Genomic DNA, 26,271 nt, shown 5'->3' on the forward strand with positions numbered 1-26,271 from the left:
TAATCAAATGCCGACAAGTATTTTCTTTTTAATGAATGACAATTTAGTTTTTTTTTAAATAATAAATATAAATTTCAGTAAGTATAATTATATTGAATATTTATTTTACATTTAACATTATTTTTTTTGAGAAAAAAAGAGAAAAACAGCAAAAAGCAGCTTCCTTCAGCTATTTCTCGATTAAATTCCTTGGTGTCCCCGAATCTCTCTCAGTATTCACCAAAAACCCAGATAGAGAAAAGCAAAAATGCAGATCAGATCTGAAAGACCATAGCTATAAACCAACCGAGATCGACTCATCGTTATCAGATCCAATCAACATAAAACAGAATACAAATGGCCAGAATATTTGAGTACTTCGTGGTGTGCGGGCTTGGCCCCGAGATTCGAACACTGGACGGGACGAAAGGATACCATGGAACTGAGTATTTGTATTTGCCTTCTCTGCTTGACCAGTATCCGCCTCTCAATCATACCCTCTATCCGCCGCCACCTCCTCAGCTCCCAACCGTAAGTCCCCAGCCCAGCAGTTCCTGAATTTTTAATTGGTTTTCCCAATTCTCGCCGTAGAGGTGTTTAAAACTTTGTTCTTGCAGTGTGTGTTGCCTGCTGGCGTGGAGTTGTTTCCATCAGGCTTTGATTCTAATGATCCCTTATCTCATCCCCGGAGCTATCCCATTGTTTTGACTGGTATGACACGGTATTCCCTATTGTTTTCTTATGCAAGAATTTTGTTGTAGTTAGTGTTGCAGTGAAGAAGATTTTGTTATTACGAAAGCTACTCTTATATATATATATATATATATATATATATATATATATATATACGTAACGAGAATTTCTTGAGCTTAATTTACTTATTGCGTAATTGGAACATGCCCCTATTTGTATAACGTGGATGGTATGATTTTGTAGTTGCTGGATTCAATTAATTGGCTGATTGGTAAGGGTTCTGCTTACCCTTCCAGTAAGCTTGGATTGCTATAGAACAGAAGAATTGCAACTTGGAGAGATTCTTGAATTTTACTTATGCAAAATTAAATGCAGCTACTAACCAACAAATGTTTGACAGAAATCAATACTTCAAATGTTATGTTGTCTCATCTGACATCCCTTTTATAGTTATCTGCGTGTGTTTTTACATGGTTAATAAGGCAGCCTAAAAACAGAAAAGTTATATGGCAACTCAAAAGCTGTAATTTTTCTCATCTTCTTAGGTAATTAGGTAAAGGAATAGAAACCACTTACAGACCCTGAAATTTGAGATGAGATGAGAAGTAAGGCAAATATGTCAAAGAAAGTGTTTATTTTTAGTAATGTTAAAGAAAGTGTTAGTAGGAGAGAATATTGGTAAAGTTGCTGGTAGGATAAGCGTGTCAATGAAGCAGGTTACCTGGTGTAGAGATTTTTCTCAAACAATGACATGTTTCATGACACGAGATTAAGGATTTTCTCTTCTTATTTTCAGTTTATTTCCTTTATTGTAATAATCCCATTTCTTATTGTTTATGGGTTTACTCTCCAAAAACATTGACATCATCAGTTTTTATTAATTATTTTCTGCAGAGGGAGATGGGTCAAAAATTTATGTCAGTTGCATCACATTTAGGGATCCAGTTTGTGAGGACATTGCAGAAGCTTATCGTATTCCGCCTAATTCATTTGCTGACAAATGTATCTGCGTTGTTTCACGTTCACCTTGTTTTCGTGTCCTTCGGGAGGCACTGGAAGAGATATTTGCACTTTGCTTTTCTCCTAGTGGTAGTAGGTGAGTTTTCATTTGTCATAATTCATAAAGAGTAAGTAGCTTGTGCACCAAAAACATTTTGTTCTGGAAACCAAAAACAAACTGGAAACTTTAATTATTCCCTCTATTTCTTTTCTTAGTTTGGTTGAATAGGAGCACAGATTATGCCTTATATGGTATGCCTGTATATCAAAAACTTTAATCACAATTCACCACATGTTCTGACTGACTTACGTTGCAAAAACTTAATGATGTAACTTATTTTTTAATCAAGCTAATTAAATAATATATAATCTTTGTTAAAATTTGTGTGGCATTAATATACTTAATTTTAGAAAAGATAGATAACTCAACTTTTGAGAGTAAATATTTCATTAACGAATCTTCTTTTGAATTTATTTTCCCGATTCATTCTTCTTTCTTATGATCAATGTTGGAAGAAATGCTAAACAACACTGATCTGGCATCAATAGTTAGACTTCTATTGGCTTTGCTTTGGATCAGGCCATTTGGCCCCAACTGCACCTTTTATGCTGAAACCAGTGCAAATGTAATTTTCAGAGCTATGTGTACTGTGTTTGTGTTGTCCAGTAGTTGTTAGGCTTTTGTCTGGTGCCAATTGGTGTCAAATGTCAGATCTGGGCAATAGCTGCCAGCTCTACACATTTAATCCTAGTTTCACATTCTAACATTGGAGTTAATGTGAGGGTGCTTGAGTGTTTTAACTTTGGTTTTCAGAGTTGGTCGTGAGAATCATGTGCCCAAACGATGTCCATTTGATTTTATGAAGATGCCTTCCCCCCCCCCCCCTCTCTCTCTCTCTGCGTGTACGTGTTGCTGTTGTAGTTTTTTTAATTACCTTTTCTGTCCGACTTGCAATTGCTAATTGTGATAAGCAGACTATTAATAACTTCCAACTTTCAGTATTATTTTTAAATTTTTTTTTGATATAGTTGGAGTTGATTCGAAATTTTATTAAAAAAATATAAAGTTTAAGTTCAATTCAAATTTAAATATGGATTTATAGTAAATAGATCAACTTATGAATCTTTTTTGGCCAAAAAAGTCATGAATCTTTTTGTTAATTAGGCACCAACTGACCACACGCAACATCGGCTTGTTTACATTAGTGCCGTCTAAGTAACAGTAAAGAGCAATTATAGGGATTTTATATTAATCCTTAATTAACTCAAAATTATAATAGAAGGGTTTAGAGCTCTAGTGTATTCAAGTATAATAGATCAGTTGCACAGACATGGATAGTGCCAGTGCTCTTCCCCCACCCTCCTTCTTCAGGATGACATCAATAGTTTATGTGCACACATTTTTCCTTTATGGTTTACATATGTGAATAATGTTTTATGATTGATGGAGATATAAAAATCTGTTTTTCCTTTCGGTGCATTTAATGTGTTATCTCTGTGACAATTCCAGCAAGCCGTTGTGGGATGTTATTGCACATATGGTCTCCAATGTACCTTTGCCTACACCTGGGAAAGAGCGGGTTCTATTTGCTATTGACAATTGTTTGCTTTCTGTGGAGGTTCCTCCAAAAGATGGTCTACCTCAAGCAGATGTATGAATATCTATCTGTTATATATTTACTGCATGATTCTTTTTCATTTTCCTTAAGTAACTATTTTTGAACAGAACAGCATAAATGATAAAATAGCTGACATCTTTTCACCAAATGCTGCAGATATCTTTTCAGCCATTGGTACAGTGTTTGGACGTTGACAACTTGATTAAACTTTTTACTGCTGTGTTACTTGAAAGGAGGATTTTGATTCGATCAAACAAGTAATTTTCTAAATCTAGGGAAAAGGAAATTCTTTTCAGTTCCTACTATGATGTAGATATGAGCACTTTTAATGGAATGGTAATGAGGGGTTACAGCAGCTGTTTTATGTTTCCATTGGAGTTATGCTCTTTCTACAGCTTTCCTCTATTTAAGAGTGGCATGTTGAAGATGCAAACCTTGATGCAGTTTTCATTGTGGTTATGAATTATGACTAGTGTCAGCTTCTTCTTGATAGTGTTTTAGCAATTGCATACTAGAGACAATTTTTTTGAAGGGACATACTTCTTTCTACTAATAGCTCATGCTAGGGACTATAGCTCCTTGAGAGACCCTTTATGCAAAACCACTTTTGAAAGTCTTTTCAAACTGTTTGTATTTATCTCCTGCTTAAACTCAGTTAAGTAACTTCCTTTTAAAAGGAAAAAAAAAACTTTGTAAAGTGATCAGTAACTCAAATCATTTTGTTCTTGAAACTGTACATGTTATGCCCCATTTGTTTGATGTGGTCTTATGTTAATCAGCTAATTTGATTACTTGAACCTAGGACCATGTGGTTGCTGTGATAAAATGTATTTAAGGCTGCCAAGAGATCTAATTGATGCAATATTGTTAGTATCTACTTTGATGCTGATTTAGTCACCGTTTTCTTCGTATTCTTCTGCTGGTTATTGTCCTATTAATAAGTTTCCCTTGTTTTGTTAATTTCTGGCAGGTATTCACTTCTGACCCTAGCATCGGAGGCCATATGCCATTTGATTTATCCATTTCGGTGGCAGGTAGGTTTATCTATTTGAATAACTTCTCTTTATTGAAAAACTGGTTGGAACTATCTGTTGTTTGAAGGATAACCCCCCTTATTCTTTTCTTTTTCATATAGTTAGATGGGCTATAAGCATCACTGAATATTCCTTGTATGAGAAATTTGTAAACTTTAATCTAATCTTTAAACTTTTTTTTCGTGCTGAAGCATGTCTACATTCCATTACTGTTTTTCAGTGGAGTAGACTACATTGACGCTCCAACACCATATATGATGGGTCTTCATTCAGGTGTTGATACATCAAATCTTGGAATGGACGGTGTAAGTTTTTCATGAACTTCAGTGTTTAACATGTCCATGTATTCTTTTTATCATTTTCAGTTTGTTCCTGTAGTATTTTTATATCATTTTATTATATGTGAATTTCAGTAATTATTGTTATTTCTCATTATTTTATTTCTTCATTTATCTTATGTGAATGATCTTGCCATAGCCACAATGGGATGGGGGATGGCTGCTTGGGTTGAGATCCTAGGTTTGAACTGTAGAGCCCTTGCACCAAAGAGAAAAATAACTTTGAAAATTAATAAAATAATATTTATTTCATTCTTGTATTATAGATATTAATAAAATTTTATCATTGAAAATTTCAATATCATGATATTTAAAAAAAATAAAACACTTTAGGTAATGTTTGAGTAGTTAAATTTATCAAACAATATTCAAAAGTTAGGGCTTACTAAGTAACTAAATCTCATGTCATTATACATATTATACCAGCTTTTTTATTTTTCTATTCATTATGGGAAAGGTTTGTAAGCTCTGATCTTTTGAGAAGAATAAATCTTCATGTTTTTTCCTTGGCTGGCAGAGGTAAAATACTCAAGATGGTTTTTAATTTTCTTGCTTTTATAAAGGAGTTATAATTATTTTAACTTATATTCCCATAGAATCTCTCTTTAATTAGTATTTTTATCATGATAAAATTTATTTATTTTATGTAAATACATGTAGCAATTTTTCTTCAATATGTTTCAAGGTATCAGTCTTTATATTGTTAATGTGGTTGCACTTTTCAGCAAAAGTTATTGAACATTTGCACTATTGATGAAGTTGCATCTTTCAAGAAATTTCATTTAAAATTTTAAATTTACATCATTTAACATGATTAATCACTCTTTATTTAATGATTTTTTTCAATCTGAGAATCTTCTTAAATTAGTGTCAAGCAATGAATGATGGATTATTTTTGAAGTATCTATTATCTTTCTTTGATTGGCTTATACCCTACTATAGAGCCCTACTATAGTTTTAGCTAATTTCTACCGAATACTTTCTATTTTGTTAGCAATTTGGAATTGCCAAACTTAATTGTAGTTTGAGATAGTTCTTACTTTTTATTTTTGTCTTATAAAATTGGTCTTAGGTTTTAGATTAAAATTGAATTCCATGGAGATAAGTAAAGTTATTCAAAGCAATGGTGTTATCATCCTGGAAATATTGCAATGTGTTAAAGCTAAAGATTATTGTCAATTTCTTCTTTTAATTTAGAAACTATACTTTGTTTCTCTTTATTGCTTTTGATTTTTTTGATCCTTTGTGTTTTATATTAAGGGTTAGGTTTGCTTTGCATCATTATCCTTTTTTGCTGGTGAGGCTTGCCTTGCGTATTTTTTTGTTGGTTGGTTGATTAATATTATTAGTGCAGCAGTTCTGTTTTGAACTATTTAGTTATAACATAAGTAGTACTAGCGTAAGGTATTTAAACAAATATATTGAATTAAATGTCTATTGGCTATAAATGTTAAATGTCTATTTGCTCAAGATCTTCCAACAATACCTGCCCATTTTTTATATTAAAAAAGAGGGAATCAGCAAATCAAGCAATCTGGATTCAGTCTTTAGGCTTTTTGATCCACCTCCTTTCTCTGGGATTGTTTCTAGGCTTTACTGCATTTCATAGTATCATATTTTGCCTCCTATCCACCAAAGAATTACAGTAAATCGGAATATCTCAAGTGTGTGATTGTCCATATGATTATTCAGCTTAAGCGTTTGCTACCAAATATTTAGTGACTGATTGCTTTGTAATTTTATCTTGTTCATGTTGAACCTTTTACTTTGATATTTGAAGCTACAATTTGCCTCGCTTCTGTTTTAGGTAGTTATCGTGGATCTCGAGTTCAATCAAATCACCGCGACTGAAGAAATACCACCGATTCCTGAGCCAGAATTAAGTTTATTGCGTGGTGAAATACTGAAATTATTGCATCCAAATGTGGTGGGGATAGATCTGATGAGGGCTAATTTCTGTGGTTCATCTGATCAGAATCTTAAAATCATCAACAAGCCTTGGGGAGAAGATCACGACCTTCAGCTAAGGTGATTCTTGTATGCCATATGAAATGTTTATGATGTACATTTACATTCCTATAGAGAGTATTCTATACTAAGTATTGACATAAGGAATCTCTAATATTTTCATCTTTACAACAATGAAATCCATTTCTGTACATATTTTCTGTCAATAGTGCTATAGTCCTGTTTTATGACATGGTTTAGATTGTTGCTGTTATGATTTGGAGTGCAAATGTTACTTTTTCATTCTCATTTTACTTTTAGAGGAGGAAAGAGGCACTAGGTGAAGTTTTTTGCCAATAAAAAGAGAAGTGTAATATTAGGTATCTAGGAAACTTGATCATATTTTCTGAACTTTGATTGATGTTATTCCAGAGTGAGGTTACTGATATTTGAAATTATCTTGTTGCTCTCTCTCTAGAAGTGATTATGTGAAATGACCATATTTTCTTAATTAGTTGTCATCTTTAATGATGAGCATGGTTATTGCATGACTCTGTTTTTTTAAATTTTGAACTTCTTTACAATGATTTCAGATAATTAAAAATAGTAAGAAAGATTTGTTATGGCTATTTACCTTCACATCAATATTATTGAAGGAATAGTTATATAGCCTTCATCTTAAGACATTGCTTAGTAATATTATGTCTCACCTTGTATTTCTCTTCAAGAGTTGCTCTATTTGCTTTACTGGAAAAAAAATCATCTTATGGATGATTATTTAGTCACTTAGCTTGAGCAATTCTTGCTTTAAAACATTTCCTTTTTGGTATAATTGTAAATGGTATATTTTCTGTTGCCTCAACTACTGGCAGTGCATTTCCCTTTGTGGAGTGCTGCATTTTACAGTTTTATATGAGTATGAATATTTGGGAGTCGTATTTATCTTAGGGTTTTATGGCTTGGATCTGGAAATACTTTGACTGGTTAATATTTTAATCAGTTGGTATTATAAGCTACTGAGATTTGGATAGTTTGAGTTTAGAGATTTTTCCCTCTTGATTTTACTCACTTCCCTATTACCTGTAGTTCTCATTAGGCTTCATCTTATTCTCAGCATTTGTTCCTTTGTTCTCTCTCTCTCTTCTCTGTTCTGTATTTGATAGCTAAGCTGTGAATATGCATTTGATTAATCTTTATAATTTTTATTGTGGATGCTTATCTTATATATTGTGCAACACTCAGCTTGTCATTTAAACTTCTTACATACACATCTGATTAACATGGAAAATTTAGTGCGTTTTGCTCAATTTTTTGTTGTTCAGGTTGATATTTTTAAAGTTCTTTGCTTCAATCTTAGCTGGCTACCGCAATTTCATGGTATGAAAATTTGTCTTTGATCTTGTATGGGTTTGGCTTTTTAACTTTGGACCAATCTAACCTGAGTATCTCGTTGAAATGATTTTCATTAGGAAAACAATGCCACTCATGTCTTTAACACTCAGGCATTTTTGAAGAAGCGGTCTCGGTCAACCAACCAGCCATCAGAGCCTATGGTGATGCTTTGTATGCTTGCTTACGTTATCTTTAATTAATGAATTTGTTAGTGATGGTTCAATGGTGAAGGATATTGTCATAGTAGTGTTCTCTTTGCCATTGTTTAGGATTGTCAATACAAAGTCAATGCTCATGATGTGCTGCATTGAGGAGTATGATAACTTAGGGTATTCAAAAAGGGTAGGTTATAGATGGGGTATAAAATAGTTATGGTTTTGTTACAATTATGGTTTCATTAAGTTCAGGTTAGATCTCAATTGAGGATGGAATTGAGCGGTGCTTAATTAAATTTTTGGCAGCATATAAGTAGATGGAGTTTATGGCTGCTTTTGTCATGCTGTCTCAAGTAACTTGAGAACATTGTAGCTAGAGAGGAAGGAGAAAATGAACACTCAATACTATTATGCAACCATGCTTCAACAAACTAAAACATGAAAGCTGCATTTCCCCCCCTTTTCTCTCATATGTATTTATTAAGACATGATGCTCAAGAATTTCATCGAAATGCTTGTACTGTAATATCAAGATTATATAGGCATTTAATAAGTCAGCTAAGCTTCTACTGACCTATGAAGACTAATATTCCTAGTTGAAGTAGCTTAAGACAGGTTAATAACTAACATGGGTTTGAAGAAACTGACCTATTTCCTGAAATTCATAAAACAGATTGAAAATAAAATTTTATTCCAGGTGCAGGATTTGCAGAAATTCCAGTTGTCCCTTTGCATGAAATAGCCAGAATTTATAAAATTAAAAACCTATATTTATGGTACTGAAATTAAAATGGGTGAATAGCCAGTTTCTTTTTCCATGCATGCATCAACTCTTTTGTGAATTAAAAATATTTATTTTCTTAAAAATTGCTCATCTCTAGCTATTTTTGATGTCTTTTCCTTTGGCAGATTGCACAATTTCTAGATTCTCATGGTTTCTTGGATTATCTGGAGAGTGGTTTAGGTTCTGACGAAAACAATGATAATCTTCTTGACAAATTACAAGATGCCCTAGGAAGAGGACAAAATCCTCTTTCTATTCTTCCTTCCATCTTGGCAGAACCTGAGATTGTAACAATATCTGATCCAGATGTTGGAGTATCAGGTAACTTGACGTGAATCTTTGTCAAGGTTCTAAATTCTTTTAGATCAATCTTATTCAGTGTGACAAATACATGTGAAGTTGTAAATATGTAACCATTTCTCATGTTCTTATTTACTCAGGATCAGGTGCCAAATATACCTATGACAGGTTCCCTTCCAATGTTAGAACAGAAGAGCAAGAAGAGAAGCGAAAGCAGATTCTTGCTGCTGTAAATGGGGCTATTGAGTACTCAGGAAGGCAAACCCCTAGGTAGTTTTTTTTTTTGGTGCTTGGTCATACGTGTTAATCTGCTTACTAACAAGTTCATTCTCACTTTTCCAGTTCACCGTCTATAAGTTCATTGGAGAGGGCTGTAAGTTATTTTCACCATTGTCTGATGTTTCAATAGCTTTTTTCGTCAATATTATTTGACTGTAAATGAATTCAACTACCATTGCTTTACAGGCAGAAAGAGAGCGCATGGTTTTGGACATACAAGTTAAGTTGCAGGTAAAAGCTTTTATGTTTCAATTTTGCTTGTATACCTAGGAAGCCTTTTCCATTACAATGTGAATCTGAAAAGAGAAAAATTGTCTTTTCTCTCATATATAAAATATGGTTTTGGTTGGTTTTACGATGTCAACCTTATGGCTATATTTCAATACCATTCGTCAAATTTTTTTGTCTTTGTTGTTATGACAGTCAGTAGGAGAGTTTGCTTTGTATTTATTGGAGATAAGCAGGGTGCTTAAATGAAGTGCGTAGAGAAAAAAAGTATCAGTTGTCTTTTTCTTTCATGAATCTGTCTTTTCTAAAAAGACGAGGAAGAAGATAGTTTTCTTACATTGTAATCTCAAGCTGATACGATTAAGTTGTTACGGTGTTTTTTTTTTTTTCATTTTCTCATATTTTTTAATTAAATTTTGTGCGTTTCTCTTTTGACAGGGATTATGGCTACGTCTTCTGAAATTGGAAGCAGGGGAAGATCCGCTTTCATCATTTGAATATGGCACAATTTTGGGTATGTTTCAGGAACAGCTAAACTAACTAATAGTTTACGCTGCCTTCTTATGGTGGTAGTTGAGAAATCTGCTTCCATTTTTCAAAGATATTTGCAAAGTAACAATATTTTGTGCTCTAATTTTGCAGCTTTGATTGAGTCTGACGCTGAGGGAATTGGTGGTAGTGGTTTTGTTGTGTGTATAAGAGAGCACATAAATTCAGTATGTATAGCTATAAGAAGCATACCATGATTAGCTGTTTCAGTGCACTAGTAACTTTATACTGGATTTCATGCTCAGGGATGGCATGGTCAACTGACTGAAGAACAGTTTATAGCTGTGAAAGAATTGGTATGTTAAGAATCATTAACATTATCAAATTTAAATGTTTTTGTTAATGAAATAGATTGTTTTCTAACTTCCTATATGCTGTTTTCTTTTACTTTCTGCTCTGACCTTTTAATGTTTGATGATCCTCTTGTAATTATTTTTTTTCTCCTTTTCCCAAAAATGTTAATGCGTAATTTCAGCTCAAAACAGCTATCAGTCGTGCAACCTCTCGAAATGATGTTTTGACTATTAGAGATGCCCTGGAAGTGTCTGCTGAGATGTATAAGAAAGATGCTAATAATGTTCCAGACTATGTCCAGCGTCACCTTATTTCTCTGTCTATATGGGAGGAGTTACGGTATGTATTACTGTGTATTACTCCCTTGGCTTAAGTTTTACGGTCATTTTCTGTTTATTCAAGTTGGACTTTTCTATAAATTGAAATTAAATCAGTTACTCTTATGCAAGATTTACTTTTAGAAGTGGTATTTGTTTCTTCCAAAATTAAGATTTTGTTGCTTTATTCAATTGCCCTAGAGAACATTGTTTAGCCCTTCGGGTTTTGCACCTAAAATTTGAAATTTTAGAAAGCTAAGGCAAGGTTCTTTCAGGTTTTGGGAAGGATATTTTGACTATCTTGTGGAGCAGTCTTCTGACAAGTAAGTTAATAATATTTTTAAAAAGTAGTTTCTGAATTTTTTTCTTTTAGATAGTCTGTGCATTAAATGTAACTAATTTCTTTAAGTTTGATATAATTATTTATTGGTATAGTAATGATATGTTTTGAACTTTGGCTGCTCATGGAACTGGGTCTCCCTTAGAAGTTGTCTTGAAAGAAAACATAGTGGAATCATTTTACATTTTAATTGTTGTTGTGGGTTTCACCGAGTCCCTTTTAGATCTATTCACTTTTCATCTGGATTTCAACTTGTTTTACGTTTTTGTGATTCAATGGATTTTTCAGCTAGTGTGAGTATATGTAAGAATTACTACTTGATCTGAGATTGTCACACTTTTTTTGCTGGTTGAAGCATGCTGATTTTTACTCATCGTTGAGTTATGGCTGGATGAGTCTGCCTACCCGAATATTTGTTAAATCTATTTGGGGTGCATTTTAGTATATCCATGTCTCTAGCCTGCAGTTTCTCCTGTTTAGTTCCCAGTGCGAACCCCAATGATTGATAGGGTTTCAAGGGGTAAAGGAATGCTGTTTGAAAATGGAAAGAGATTCCCTGGCTGGTGCGGAGTAAAATTGATATGGTCTGCAAATAAGGTCCAATCTTGCCATTAGATATGATGGAGGGAGAACATCAAGATTAAAGAAACAGATTGAAGTCTTTTTGCTACTCTACTCACCTTCCTGGCTGTCCCTGTATAAATGACACCATGTAAGATCTATCATAGTGGTGGATCTTCACAGCAAATATGGACTCTCATGTTGTTAGGAGAAATCTACACATTAGAAGTTAGTTCAGGGATAAGCAGCTGTAATTTTGGTTTAATCGCACTGCATATATCTTAAAATCATGATAAGACAGTTTCTAATTTGACATTAAGCGACTATTTCAGGAGGCTTGCCTTAGACCTACAATTAGTTCTTGATCCCTTTGCAATTTACTGTTAAGAGCTATTTGCTGATAGTTTGTCATGAAAAGTTGCATGCTATCACTTGACTCTTAATACTTTTCCTATCCTGAATTGTTTATCACCCTTTTACTTTCACAAAAATCAAGAAAAAAGTGAATTAAGTGTACTTTTTTTTAAAGTTTTAAGATCATGTTTCAATAGGTTTCACTGTTCTCTTCCGCTTCATTATTTGAGGAGACCAGCCATATTTTGCTGTTTATTTGGTCTCTATTGCTGTCTCTTGAGCCTATTTTCTCGTTTCATTTTTCCTACATCTGAATCTCATGTCCAATTGAGGATATCCTTCTCTTGCTCTAAAACAGAATCGCATAGCCCTTCAGTTGGGGTTTAATCTTATTTGGTAATGCTAGGTAAAGCACTCTTATCCATAAAATCATACAATCAAACTACTCTAATTTTTATTGAAAGTAATAATCAGGAATGATCATTTCTTTCTATTTCATTCCCTTAAAAATGAGGAGACTAACTCCTTTAGGCAATTGTCCTTTGGTTTGTCTTCAGTTCCATTGAACTCCCTATTTCCCATGCAAATTTTCTAACCCATTTATATTAGAATCTGTTACTAGTTTCTCCTAATGGAGTCTTAAATTGGAAACTAATGTTTATCTCATTTCGTTTTTCCTTTTCTCAGATCTGCCAATTATGCAGCTTTGGTGACAGCACAGCTCATTGTACTGGCCTCACACATGGTAGCATGTCTTGTAATTCAGAATCCTCTTCTAACACTTACTTTTTGTTTCCAAAACTGTAAGCATTAATAATATTTTATGTTATCTTGAAGGCTGGACTAGGACTTCCTGATAACGATGCCTGGTATATTATTGAAATAATAGCAGAGAGAAACAATATTGGATATAAGTTGCTAGTAAGTACACCTTCTATCCTGTAGTGTGTTACTGTGTTATTATGATTGGGACAAAGAAGTACATGGTTGAAAATAGTGTCTTGACCTTCTTTTTTCCTATAACTTTCTAGAAACATGTGAATACTTTGGGATTACCTCTGCAGCCTGATTTGATTATTTTTGATGTATTATTTTATCTGATAATCTGTTCTGTTTTAAGTTTCCGCTAGTTTCTCATGTCATATATTGCCATTCAAGTAACAGGTGCTTTGGAATTTTTGTGTTGTGTTTAGAAAGATAAACAATTATTTCTATGCTGAAGCTGATATTCTTAGTCATGAAGTTGAGAACAGTTAAAAACTGCATAAGGTGACATTGTTTTGAATCTAGGATTTCCCTGTATTCCCTTACATTCTATATGACAAAAAACAGATGAGGAATTGTTGACCAGTGTCCCATATAACAGATATAGGTTCATCTTTCAGGTTCATTGCTGCAATGGTACTTGTATTTGTAAATTGATGTTTAATTTGGTTACTTGCACTGAGCATTTTCTACGCAAGGTTTGCACTTTTACTTTCTGTTTAATTTGCTAACTTAACTCACCTTTGGTCATGGATGATGGTGCGGTTTTCTATCTATAATATTGCAACACTTATCAGCTTAAGTGGAAAATGTGTTTGATAACCTGGACGTAGTTCCAGCATTTTAACTTATTTTCTTTAAAATTTATTGGCTTTAGTTTTCTTTTTCTTTCCTTATTCATTCTTTCTCCAGTTTTTCTAGAAAATTCACCATCCTCCGTGTACCATACTATGTTCTTTTTTTTCCTCATCAGCAATGTTCACCACAAATATTGACATTGTTTTCCTCTTATTCCCTTTTCTTTTTCTTTCTTCCTTTATTTTGTGCTGTTTGGCCCTTTTCTCTAAGCCCATGACTGGTTCCTTCTCTGGATCCACACCTAGCATCAGTTATTTTGAGTTTCTTTCTATTCTTTTTGTGAAGGCTCCACTAATCTGCTGACAACTCCTAGATCAGAAACTGCATTGTCATCGAATAAAGGGATACTTAATATGGACTTCTCTAAATATCTGTCCTTGCAGCCTTGCCCCTAGCTCCTTATCCTGCCAAGTTCATCATCAGTTTCAATCCTCATGCCTTGAACACGGTGTTCAGTTTTTTGCGTTAATTCTTGAATTTAATTTTGATTTCTATCTAGCAACTTCTCTTTCCTTCATGCAATATTGTCTTTCCTCAAGTTTGGCTTTCAAGGTTTCAACTTATTGTGCAGAAGTACCCTTTTTGCACTAGCTAGAAGTCAGTACTTTTCTCAAATGCACCCTCTCATTTCTGTAGTCCATATTTGTGCTAGTCTTAGTATATAAAGGTGAGAAATCGCCTCATAGTACCTTTTGCTTTCACACAAAGAACATACTAGTAATTGAAATTGATTTCCATGTAATTTGACATAGCAAATTAATTTGGTGAAGAGCATCACAGCATTATTAAATAACTAATGGTGTCAGTCAAATCAGTATAATTCTATATTGCACCCAGAAAATAGCTTGAGTGCCTAATGAATTGTGTACAGTTAGGTGCCATTTCCTTAAGTGCTGATCCTCTTGATGCACACAAAATAAGCATCTTTGGTCACCGATTCAAAACTCATCTTTCTTGAAAGGTACTTTTGGCATCTCTAACTTGGGTTTTGGTAATGGAAATGAACTGGTTTTTGAAAGATAATGTTTGTGATTGATTATTGAATGCTGTCATGCATATGCTTTAAAAGTTAGACTTGGAACAACCTTATCTGCACTTTACTATTCTGTTAGTAACTTTCAGAGTTGCAGTGGGATGTTATTCCCTATTAAGCTTGCAAACTCAGTATGAAGTGTTGGAATCCCTATAATTAAGGATAGAAATCTTACCTTATTACTATTAGTTCTCTTGTAAATAGAAACTAATCTCAGTTACTGATTCTTAGGAAATTAGGATTTATTTCCTTTAAAATGATTATTCCTCTCTATATAAATCTGTAAACTAAAGCAGTAGAAGTATAACTGAATTTTTTCCTCTGAGTTTTTTCATGGCATCAAGGCTTTAGGATTCATTCGATCCTATTTTTCTTCTCTAATTTCCCTTCCTAAAAATTCCTTCGGTTTAGTCCTCCAATGGGTGATATCAATGAAAATTTCTCTGAAACTGAGTCATCACAAATAACTTAGAATATCAATCAGGGAATCACTCAAGGTGAAATTAATTCCTCCCTTATAATCACCAATCATCGGCTAAATAGGCAGAACTTCCTGCAATGGTCTTAATCGGTTCTAATGGTGATTCGTGGTCGTGGCAAATTAGGGTACATCAATGGAGAAATTCCACGACCAACCATAACTGATCCTACTTATGCCACTTGGGAACTCAACAATTCAATTGTAATGGCTTGGCTAATCAATTCAATGGAAGGCCATATAAGCCGCACCTATCTTTTTTTCAAAACTGCAAAAGACATGTGGGATGCAGTCAAAGAAAACTACTCAGATCTTGGAAACGCCTCCCAAGTATTTGAGATCAAGCTTAAGTTAAAGGATATCCGACAAGGAACACTCGAGGTAACTCACTACTACAACAATCTGAAAATTTTGTGGCAAGAACTGGATATGTATTATGAGGCAGATTGGGGTGAAGGCTTAGAACACAACAGGTTTATGACCCATCTCAACAATGAACGTCTTTATGAGTTTTTAGCAGGACTGAACCGTGAGTTAGATGAGGTCTGTGGCCGAATTCTGGGTAGATCACCTCTTCCAACGATCGGTGAAGCATTTGCAGAAGTTAGAAGAGAAGAAAAGCGTCGTCTTGTCATGATGGGAGATTCAAAGGAACCTAAACCTATGACCCCGATTTCTAACCGTCCTACTGAATCCTCTGCTCTCATCTCCAAAGGTCCACAGCCACAAAAACAACGTGCTGGAAATGATTCTGGATCAACAAGACCATGGTGTAGTCACTGCAATTGTGTTGGTCATACAAAAGAAAAATGCTTCAAACCCGATGGCCGTATTGATCGATACAAAGCTCGATTGGTGGCTAAGGGATTCACTTAAACTTATGGTCTTGACTACAACGAGACGTTTGCACCGGTTGCCAAGCTAAACACCATTCGGGTCCTGCTCTCTCTTGTTGCCAACCTTGATTGGCACTTGACTCAATTGGATGTAAAAAATGCTTTTCTCAACGGGGAATTAAATGAGGAAGTGTACATGGATTTCCCACCCGGGTTTGAAGAAAACAAGGACCAAGTGTGTAAGTTGAAGAAGTCCTTGTATGGACTGAAACAATCTCCACGAGCGTGGTTCAGCAGACCACACCATGTTCTACAAGCACTCGGAAGAGGGTAAATGCTGCATCCTTATCGTTTATGTCGACGATATAATATTAACAGGAAATGACTCGAGCGAAATTTTGAGATTGAAAGAATTTCTTGGTACAGAGTTTGAACTTAAAGACTTGGGGAGTCTTAAATATTTTCTTGGTATGGAGGTAGCAAGGTCGAAAAAAGGTATCTTCATTTCCCAAAGGAAATATGTTCTTGATCTACTGTCGGAAGTTGGTTTGATGGGCAGCAAACCAGCTGAAACTCCTATGGAGTTTAACCTTAAATTGGGAACTAATGAGGATGGAGAAGAAATCGACAGGGGGAGATATCAACGTCTAGTAGGAAGGCTCATCTACCTATCTCACACCCGTCCAGACATAGCCTTCAGTGTGAGTGTTATTAGTCAGTATATGCATGCCCCGAGGGAGAAGCACCTGGAAGCTGCATATAGAATACTAAGATATCTAAAAGGAACTCCTGGTAAAGGCCTGTACTTCAAGAAGACTGTCAACCGAAGCGTGGAAGTTTACACTGATGCAGACTGGGCAGGTTCTGTTAATGATAGACGGTCTACAAGCGGCTATTGTAGTTATGTTTGGGGTAATCTCGTGACGTGGAGGAGCAAAAAACAGTCTGTGGTAGCACGCAGCAGTGCAGAGGCAGAGTATCGAGCACTATCTCATGGTATATGCGAAGGAGTTTGGATACAAAGACTTATGGGAGAACTAAAAGTGCCTTATACCAGACCTATGAAGATGTACTGTGACAACCAGGCTGCTGTCAGCATAGCACATAATCCTGTGCATCATGATCGGACCAAACATGTGGAAATAGATCGTCACTTTATAAAAGAAAAAATACACTCAGGAGAAGTATGCATCACCTACCTACCTACTAGACAACAAGTTGCAGACATGTTAACTAAGAGTTTGAACAGAAACATGTTTGAAGAACTTATTGGCAAGCTGGGTTTGATTAACATTTACACTCCAGCTTGAGGGGGAGTGTTGGAATCCCTATAATTAAGGATAGAAATCTTACCTTATTACTATTAGTTCTCTTGTAAATAGAAACTAATCTCAGTTACTGATTCTTAGTAAATTAGGATATCAATTACTGATTCTTAGGAAATTAGGATTTATTTCCTTTAAAATGATTATTCCTCTCTATGTAAATCTGTAAACTAAAGCAGTAGAAGTATAACTGAATTTTTTCCTCTGAGTTTTTTCATGAAGAATAAGTAATCTACTCTGACTTCTGTTAGGGATTTAGTTTTATTTCACTAACCTTGTTCTCTCCTTTTTTAACATCTCTCATGCTCTGCTTTAAAGCACTTTATTTATGTTGGAGCTGGATCTTATTTTTCCATGGAACATTTATTTATGCAAGCATAAATAGAATTGCTGAATTGATGTTGCGTCAATGTTTCAGATAAAACTCAGAGGACTTTTGTCGCATATCCATCAACTTCGTATCAATTACTGGGGTGTCTCATCTGGGAAGCCACAATTGCTACTGCCTCCTGGATTGTCATCACCACGTCTAAAGGATGCTGCAGATGAGAATCAAGAACCTCTAGAGGCTTCTGGTGTTGGAAGGAGCTGGGTGCAGAGCATGTTCAGCAGGGATACATCATCAAGAACAAACTCATTTAGCCGTGTTCGTAAATGGGCTTCTGATGGTGCTACAGGTATGTCTTCTGTTAGCATTAGATACCCACAGTGTTCTATTATGTTTAGGTCATAGACCCTATGGTTTCATGACTCATCATCATTTAACTGATCAGAGAATGGGAATGCACGCAAACAAGATATGCCTTCTGCTGGGCAGAAGAAAACACAAACAAATGTTCGCATATTGAGGGGTCATAGTGGTCCTGTTACTGCTTTGCATTGTGTAACTAGAAAAGAGGTGTGGGATCTTGTTGGTGATCGTGAAGATGCAGGTTTCTTTATCAGTGGAAGCACCGACTGTACGGTGAGTTTCTATATCTTTTATTTTATATATTGGTCTTGTTTTGCTTTTAAATGACTGAATTTCTAGAACAACATTATGGGGATTCCCTCCAATTTTCTGGCTTGGTTCTACTGTGCTCTTCTGGCCAGTTTGCCTATCTAATATCTATTTTTTGAGAGAAGAAAAAAGGATCAAACTTTGCTGGTTTAGTCTTCAAATGATAGGAGAAGTTCATATAGTGTTTGTTCTAGTCTTCGGTTGTGTTTCTCAAAGAGTATTTGCATTGTCAATCTCTCTCTAATTGTTCTGTTCTTCCCTGTCCTGCATCATGTTCAGATTAAGAGGGACCTATAGTTCTTTTTATACAATCTTATGGTCTTTTGATTGTCTCTAAGGCTTTGTTGGTTGGTTTTTCAGCTGAACAAAACAAGAGTACTTCACTAGAGACCTACAAAACTTAGTTACTGTCTTTATACTCCACATCCACATCCATGATCACTTGTAAAGTGTGGTTATGATATATGATATATCTAATACAGACATGCCTATATTTGCTAAATTACTAGTGTTGCTTGTGTAAGGAATAAGTGCTTTGTGTTTCATATTTGTATGCTATGAAATCTTACTTCATTTGCTGATACAAATATTTATGATTGCTCATAATTATTCTGTTCAATAGTTATGATTTGGGTACATAAATCTTCCAGGTTAAGATTTGGGATCCTAGTCTTCGCGGTTCTGAACTTCGGGCAACGTTACAAGGACATACAAGGTCTCTGTTATGTGATATTTAAACACTTTTATTGGTCATTCTTCTCATTAAAAAATTTCCGTTTTTCAAATTTTTGTTGTTCAAAGTTGGTTTTACATGTTCCACAACTCTTGCAATGCAGAACCGTCCGTGCCATTAGTTCTGATAGAGGAAAAGTTGTATCTGGTTCTGATGATCTATCTGTTATCGTATGGGACAAGCAAACAACCCAGTTGTTGGAGGAACTAAAGGGTCATGATGCACAGGTTTGCTTGTTCATAACATCTTGATTGCAGACTGGGTTTAAAACTGAAGTGGCCATTTTTTAAGGAACATGTAAACAGTGAATACAGATTTTGCTGCACCAGTTGGCATTATTGAAGATATATTTGCATATACATAGAACAATTCCAGTTATCATCAGCATTATTGTAGTCATAATCTAGTAAACCCTGACTTTTTTTACCTTATTAATGATGGCTGTTGTTGAATCACCAATGATTGTAGCATTGATCATCATTGAATGTTTCTTTTTTCAATGTTGGATTCAGAAGTACTCAGAATGTAAAATTTCAGAATGGAGTGGGCGGAGTTGGGAGGAGGGGCAGGGTGGTTGGGGGAGAAAGAGATTGAGATAGCATTGAATAGAGAGTAAAGAAGGAACATAAATTGTTTTTTTCTTTTCTTTTTTGCCCAAAGGATTCAAGCAAAGACTTTTCCCTCTGGTCTTTTATCCTTTTTGCCTTTTAAACTAAATATGTAATTTTGTCTATTCTCAGTAAAGGCAGGAATATGAAAAAACTTATTTCAAGCATTGACATGCATATCTAATTTTGTATGTATGCATTTGAGGAAAAAAAAAATTGAACTAGAAGACATTTCTCTACAGCCCTATGTTTTTGTTTCTTGTATTTTTGTTTACGTATTACTGAATTGAATATTCCACTTTTAGGATTATTAATCATGGAATTATTATCTTCTAAATATAATATTAGCTTCGCCTTAGTAATGTCTTTTTTTCCTCATTGCAATTAATTGTGTCTAAATTCCTTTTCTTTAATGGTGTTCTAAAGGAGAAAATAAATCTGTGCGAATTCTACTTTTTTCTTGATTCTAAATGAATTAGATGATTGAAACGCGACATGTTACTCTAGGTCAGCTGTGTGCGGATGCTATCTGGTGAACGTGTCCTAACAGCTGCTCAGGATGGAACTGTTAAGATGTGGGATGTTCGAACTGATACTTGTGTAGCAACTGTTGGTCGCTGTTCTAGTGCAGTTTTATGCATGGAGTATGATGATACCACTGGGATCTTGGCTGCTGCTGGCAGAGACGCGTATGTATAAAATCACTTGCAGTTAGCCTGTAGATGATAAATTTAGATTTATGTCTTGTCACCTTGAAGTTGAACTGATGGATCCTTTGCATTTCAGGGTAGCAAATATCTGGGACATTCGTGCTGGCAGGCAGATGCACAAGCTTCTAGGGCATACAAAATGGATACGGTTAGCAAAGAAATGATGAAATTTTTATTTTTCGGTTAATTGTTGTACGTGAGCCTTGGAAGGAACAGTGTGTTCATGTGTCAGTTATGCAGGTCTATTAGAATGGTTGGAGACACTCTGATTACGGGTAGTGACGATTGGACTGCTAGAGTTTGGACTGTTTCCCGGGGAACATGTGATGCTGTTCTTGCTTGTCATGCTGGCCCACTGCTTTGTGTTGAGTATTCAGCATCAGACAAGGGAATAATAACTGGTTGGCCCTGAGTCTGTTTAGTTTATTTTAAATGTTAATGAATTTTAGCCACAGTTTTATGTCTAGGGCTTTAAATGAAGTAATACTTTGAAAATTTCCTCTCAGGTTCAACGGATGGGCTGCTCCGATTTTGGGAAAATGATGAGGGTAAGTGCAATGCTGGACTCGATCATTATTCATCTTTATTTGAGGTTTGCTTTTATCCAACCTGGTTAAAGCAGTTACTGAAGGTGTAATCTTAAATTTGTTTGATTCTTCATTATGTTTGTTGATGGTAATCTTTCAATTGATTCTTGTCTGTTACTTCCAATAATTCTTATAGTTTGTATCTTGTTTTGCATGCAGAGGGTATAAAATGCGTGAAGAATGTAACAATTCATACTGCTCCTATCTTATCTATAAATGCCGGGGAGCAGTGGTTAGGAGTTGGAGCAGCTGACAATTCAATGTCTCTCTTCCAACGGCCTCAAGAGAGGCTTGGTGTCCCTAACACAGGATCCAAAATGTCTGGGTGGCAACTTTATCGGACCCCACAAAAGACCAATGCTGTGGTATATGCTTTTATTTCCCCTATATACTTGTGTGGTTCTTGGTTTTCACTTCTGCTTATGCATTTTTTGGGGTCAATTTGCAGTTCTTGATTGTTTATAATTAAATTATATTTGCATTTGCAATACAAAAGGAAACATTAATAGTGCGACGAAAGTAGCCCTTGATATTTTATGTAATTGTGGGATTAGGAATGCAACTAGTTATGTTTGTATTACTTCATCTCTGTGGCATGTGGTTGAAATCGTGCTTTCTGATATTAAGGGAAGAGGAGAGAAGTGGAAAGGATAAATTAAATCCTTTTGTAACTAGAAAAGGGGGGATATCAAATGGATCTTTCATTAGTGTTGTTAAACTTTCTAATATGCAATGAACCTAACAGCAAATATGTTATAAATATGGAGTTAAGGTTAAGCATTTTGTTTTATTTTCATTTAGAGAGTGAAATAGGGTATTTAAAGAGATGATTTGTGATCTAGTTTTGGAAGTTAGAACACAATCCAGTTGAGGTTTGCATGTGTGTTGCCCTTGACATTGGTTTGGGTTTCGTAGGTACGATGTGTGGTGTCGGACCTGGAAAGGAAAAGGATATGCGGTGGGGGTCGCAATGGAGTTCTTCGGCTTTGGGAAGCCACAATCAACATCTGAGTTTGAATTCTATCCCTCCCCCACCTCCTACTGTTTTGTATTTTTCTTTTTTTTGGTCACATTATCGTTTCTTTGGAAGTGAAAGATGTTGTGGTGTGTAATTTTGATTGAAGAATTAATTAAATTTTTTTAGCCATAGTGGCTACTTTTTGTGGTTATCTTTAATTTCAACATAACAAACATCGTCACAGATTTGATTACTCACTCAGCAATCCCCACGTGGATGTGAAGTTAACAATTAATTAATTTTTGAAAATTTAATTAGTTATTGATGTGACATGCATGTAGATGTAATATCAATAAAATTAACAAATATTAATTTTTATTTGTTTTGGATTGATTTGATAAATAATATAAATTTAATGATTAGGAGACTAAAAATTAGATGGAAAGTTAAAATGATTTTTTTTTAATGTTGAAGGAAATAAGTTATATTGGGTATGTCTATTTTCCTTTTTATTATTTTTATCAAGAGATGTATATACTAACACTGCGGATAAAATTTAAAGAGAAGGATAAGAATGAGAAAATTTCTGAGGAAAGAAATTTCGGTTATGAAACTAATTGATGTTCAACATGCCATATTTTAAAGTTTCATTCCCCAATAGTGTTTATTATAATAAATTAACATTCACTTTTTCACCAACTAAAGGATTTGAATTAAAATTGTCATATTTATTCAAAAATAGAAAATAAAATTGCCGTCTTTTCTTTAACGTTCTTCAACAAGGAAATTAAATTTAAATCTACGTATAATAAATTATTTAAAATATATTTATTTCAAATATAATAATTTAAAATTATGAAGAAATATTTTTAGCCATGGTTAAACATTTTGCCTGATTTTAAAAAAGAACAAACGTAAATAATGATCAAAAGGTTAAAAGTAGGTCTTGAGTATCTAGGTTCAAGACCTATCATGCACAAGTCTCTTAGTTCTATCATGTATGAGAATTTTAGTCCAGTTAATTCCAGTTTGTTGGTTTTTAACTTGGACTGGATCAATTTTTAATCCTTTTGTGTTGTAATAGTTCGATTTTACTTGGTCTGCTTGTAATAGTTTGATACTTGTGGTTACTCAAATTTGTATTTATCATTGTACAGTACTTGTACTTCGGTTCTAAAAAACACAAATAATAGTATTATTGGGTGGAAAGAATTGGAAGCTAAATTAAAATATAAATTTGAATATTTGATTGAGCAAAAAGAAAAAAAGGAGACGGAAGAAAATATAAGAGAGAATCATTTTTCATTCCAACACATAAAATCAATCATTCTAAATTAGAGCAATAGATGAGAGAAAATGAGAAATATGTGTATGTTACTTTTAAACTTTTTCAAATGTTTGATTTTTTTCTTTTATTTTCAACTCTACTAAGCAATGGATAAAAGGTAATTATATTTTTACGCTTAAATTTTCCATCGTTTTAATTTTCTTTCCAAGTTGTTAAGAATATGAATTAGAAGTGTGCTAGCTAAAATCTGTTATTCAGTTAGCTATTAGTTTGTTATTTCAGCAAATGAGTTGTTAGCAATGGCAGTTATTCATGTACTCTATAAATATCATTGCTATTATGTAAAACAGATCAAGGAATCAATTACAAAGAATTTCATTCATACTAGTTATTCTTTTCAGTTTTCTCTGTTCAATATTTGAGTTTACCGAAGGTGTTAACATGGTATTAGTCGCCTAAGGTGCTAGAGACCTGTGATCATGACCACCACGGCTTTTGATTCTACCTCCGTCGAACATGGAGGTCCGGTGTTTACTAGTGCCAGACTCATTCACTCGTTTCCGCGTCATGAGACTGTTAAACTAAATGTAGGCACGTTTGTTCAGTGGAAGCAACATGTTAGGTTAATAGTTGAAGGTTATGAGCTTACTGGTTTTTTGGATGGAACGGTTCCTGCTCCACCGCAATTTGTGCCATCGCCGAAAGGCTCGATTGTGCCGAATCCGGATGCCTCGGCATTTCTTCAGCAAGATCGATTACTCACTTCGTAGCTTCTTTCCACAATCGATTCCTCACTTCTTTCCTCGTTTACAGAGGCTAGAACGGCTTGTGATGTGTGGTCCATCGCCACTCGTCTCTTTGCAGCCGTTTCGGGTACGAAACTTTCCCGACTCCGTCATGACCTGTATTCCATTAAAAAAGGTGGTTTATCTATCACGGAGTACATAACAAAAGTTAAAAACATGTGTGCATTACTCAAAGTTTCCGGTTCTCGGATCCCGGAGGCAGAGAAAGTAGAAATTGTGCTTGCAGCCTTACCTCCGGAGTTTGATTCTATTATCACCCTTGCGGCGTTCTCATCGGAGCCTTTGCCTCTTCAGCGGTTAGTCGATGTGTTGCTTGAATACGAGAGTCGGTCGATGCTTGTGGTGCTGGATGTACCGCTGTGTGCGAATTTGTTGGAAGCCGCTCCGTCACAGACGACTTCTATTCGCCGTGGTCGGTTCTCGTCTGGAGGCCGAGGTCGGGGGTTTCGTACTTGTCTTTAATGTCAGATCTGCGGGCGATTTGGTCATTCAGCCCAGAGATGCTTCTTTCGTTACAATCGTGCGTCCGATGGCTCGTCGTCTTCAGTGTCGATTCTGGCAGACCGCCACGGGCGTGGTGTATCCGTTCCACAGCCTCCCTTGGTGGAATCGCATGGCGCGTTGTTTGGTGAACAAATGTGGCCGTCTCATCCGTAGGGAAATGATGGCCACGTCTATTCTGGGCCTTATGTGGATCACTTTGGTCTTGGACAAGTGCCGCCTCATGCGTACGGGCGCACTAATGATGGGCAGTGCACTAATAATGGGCTTTCTTTTTCTAATGGTGGGCAGCGCATAAATGGTGGGCTTTCTAGGCTGCCAGTTGGACATTTTAATATTGGGCCTGGTAATCCTAGGCGAATGGACTTGATTCTCTTAATGGACTTGATTTTTTTAATAAGGCTTCTTCTGTTGGGCCATTGGTTCCTGCTCCACCAAATAGGCCGGTTTCAATTTGTGGAGATTTGGTAATTCTTTGGGTCCTGAACGAGCTCGTCGGGCCTTGGGTGTAGCTAATTTGTCCGGGCCATCTATTCTTTGGAGGACCAAGCAAAGAGCTCGTGTGTACACTAGGTACGACCCCTGTATTGGACTTCCGCATCTACTAGTCTTGCATGTCTCTGATGTTTCTAATTCCACCGAGTCTCAAATTAATGCTACTCAATTCGATTCAGAATATGAAGTTACCAAGTCTTATATTCCTATGCCTGTTGGATCTAACTCTTGGTATCCAGATTCAAGGGTTACACATCATGTGTGTCATGATGCGTTGGCTTTACATGACTCTACACCATATTCAGGTACATCTTCTCTTTTAATGGGTGATGGAACTCCTGCCAAGATATCGTATATTGGTAATACAGTTGTTCCTACATAGTTTAAATTGCTCCGCCTGTCAAATATTTTATGTGTACCTAATATTCGGAAGAATCTTCTGTTTGTGTCTCAGTTTGCCACTGAAAATAATGTGTTTTTTAAATTTCATCCGACGTATTGTGTTGTTAAGGACATCGTGACTCAGGAATTTTACTAAGGGGCCACATTCGTGATGGGTTCTATCATTTTTCTCTGCCAGTTATGTCTGCTCAGTCTGTTGAAGCTTCGTCTACTACTCCTGTTGGACTCCAGAATAAAGATGACAGTGGTGATATTTTTTCTCTGTGGCACAAACGACTTGGTCATCCCTTCGCTTCTCTTGTTAAGACTATTCTAGATAAATGTAAAATTGCTTATGCTTAGTTTTGTCTTGATAATATTTGTACTGCCTGTCAAAAGGGAAAATCTCATAAGTTGCCATTTTCCAACTCTACTACTAGATATACTGATCCATTTGCTTTGGTTGTATTTGATTTGTGGGGACCTGCATCTGTTGTGTATGGTCGTAATTGGTATTATGTGTCGTTCATTAATATGTGCACTCGTTTTACATGGCTTTATGTTATTCGTCAAAAGTCTCAAGCAGTAGAGTGTTTTGTTCAGTTTCAGCAGTTAGTCAAGACTCAGTTCGGCAAAACTATAAAACAATTTTAGAGTGATTGGGGTGGTGAATTCTGAGCTTTTACATCTATTTTAGCAACTCAAGGGATTATTCATCGGTTGTCGTGCCCACATACCTCTGAGCAG

General features: G+C 35.3%; 1 protein-coding gene and 2 long non-coding RNA genes across 3 annotated transcripts; 2 read left to right on the forward strand and 1 right to left on the reverse strand.

The window, feature by feature from the left end:
• Positions 1–133: 133 nt before the first annotated feature.
• LOC105800090 (DENN domain and WD repeat-containing protein SCD1) lies at positions 134–22,264 on the forward strand. The gene is made up of 31 exons (XM_012630998.2): positions 134–510; positions 597–690; positions 1,567–1,768; positions 3,182–3,323; positions 3,447–3,547; positions 4,261–4,324; positions 4,516–4,629; positions 6,470–6,690; positions 7,932–7,986; positions 8,079–8,162; positions 9,066–9,261; positions 9,381–9,510; positions 9,583–9,613; positions 9,706–9,750; positions 10,186–10,261; positions 10,390–10,463; positions 10,542–10,592; positions 10,772–10,929; positions 11,183–11,230; positions 12,850–12,907; positions 13,000–13,083; positions 17,876–18,134; positions 18,231–18,421; positions 19,108–19,172; positions 19,294–19,417; positions 20,306–20,487; positions 20,585–20,656; positions 20,749–20,909; positions 21,015–21,056; positions 21,255–21,460; positions 22,011–22,264. Exons 1-31 carry the CDS (start codon positions 337–339, stop codon positions 22,104–22,106), a joined length of 3,600 nt encoding a protein of 1,199 aa, XP_012486452.1. The 5' UTR covers positions 134–336; the 3' UTR covers positions 22,107–22,264.
• A 1,392-nt stretch (positions 22,265–23,656) lies between these two features.
• On the reverse strand, positions 23,657–24,806 carry LOC105800092 (uncharacterized). Its single transcript, XR_001135732.1, has 2 exons — positions 24,380–24,806; positions 23,657–24,243 (listed from the first exon to the last, which is right to left on the reverse strand). It is a non-coding gene; the product is annotated as an uncharacterized LOC105800092 (long non-coding RNA).
• A 47-nt stretch (positions 24,807–24,853) lies between these two features.
• Positions 24,854–25,957, forward strand: LOC105800091 (uncharacterized). The gene is made up of 2 exons (XR_008188960.1): positions 24,854–25,448; positions 25,655–25,957. It is a non-coding gene; the product is annotated as an uncharacterized LOC105800091 (long non-coding RNA).
• The last annotated feature ends 314 nt before the right edge of the window (positions 25,958–26,271 follow it).

The sequence above is a fragment of the Gossypium raimondii genome, chromosome 9 (assembly GCF_025698545.1).
Source record: "Gossypium raimondii isolate GPD5lz chromosome 9, ASM2569854v1, whole genome shotgun sequence".
NCBI lineage: Eukaryota > Viridiplantae > Streptophyta > Magnoliopsida > Malvales > Malvaceae > Gossypium > Gossypium raimondii.

Excerpts from the sequence above, each read along its gene's own strand:
- LOC105800090 (XM_012630998.2), top strand. The coding sequence starts at position 337 with ATGGCCAGAATATTTGAGTACTTCGTGGTGTGCGGGCTTGGCCCCGAG. Across the intron at positions 3,324-3,446 it reads ATGGTCTACCTCAAGCAGAT|ATATCTTTTCAGCCATTGGT; the intron begins GTATGAATATCT and ends CAAATGCTGCAG. Across the intron at positions 20,488-20,584 it reads GCTGCTGCTGGCAGAGACGC|GGTAGCAAATATCTGGGACA; the intron begins GTATGTATAAAA and ends TTTGCATTTCAG.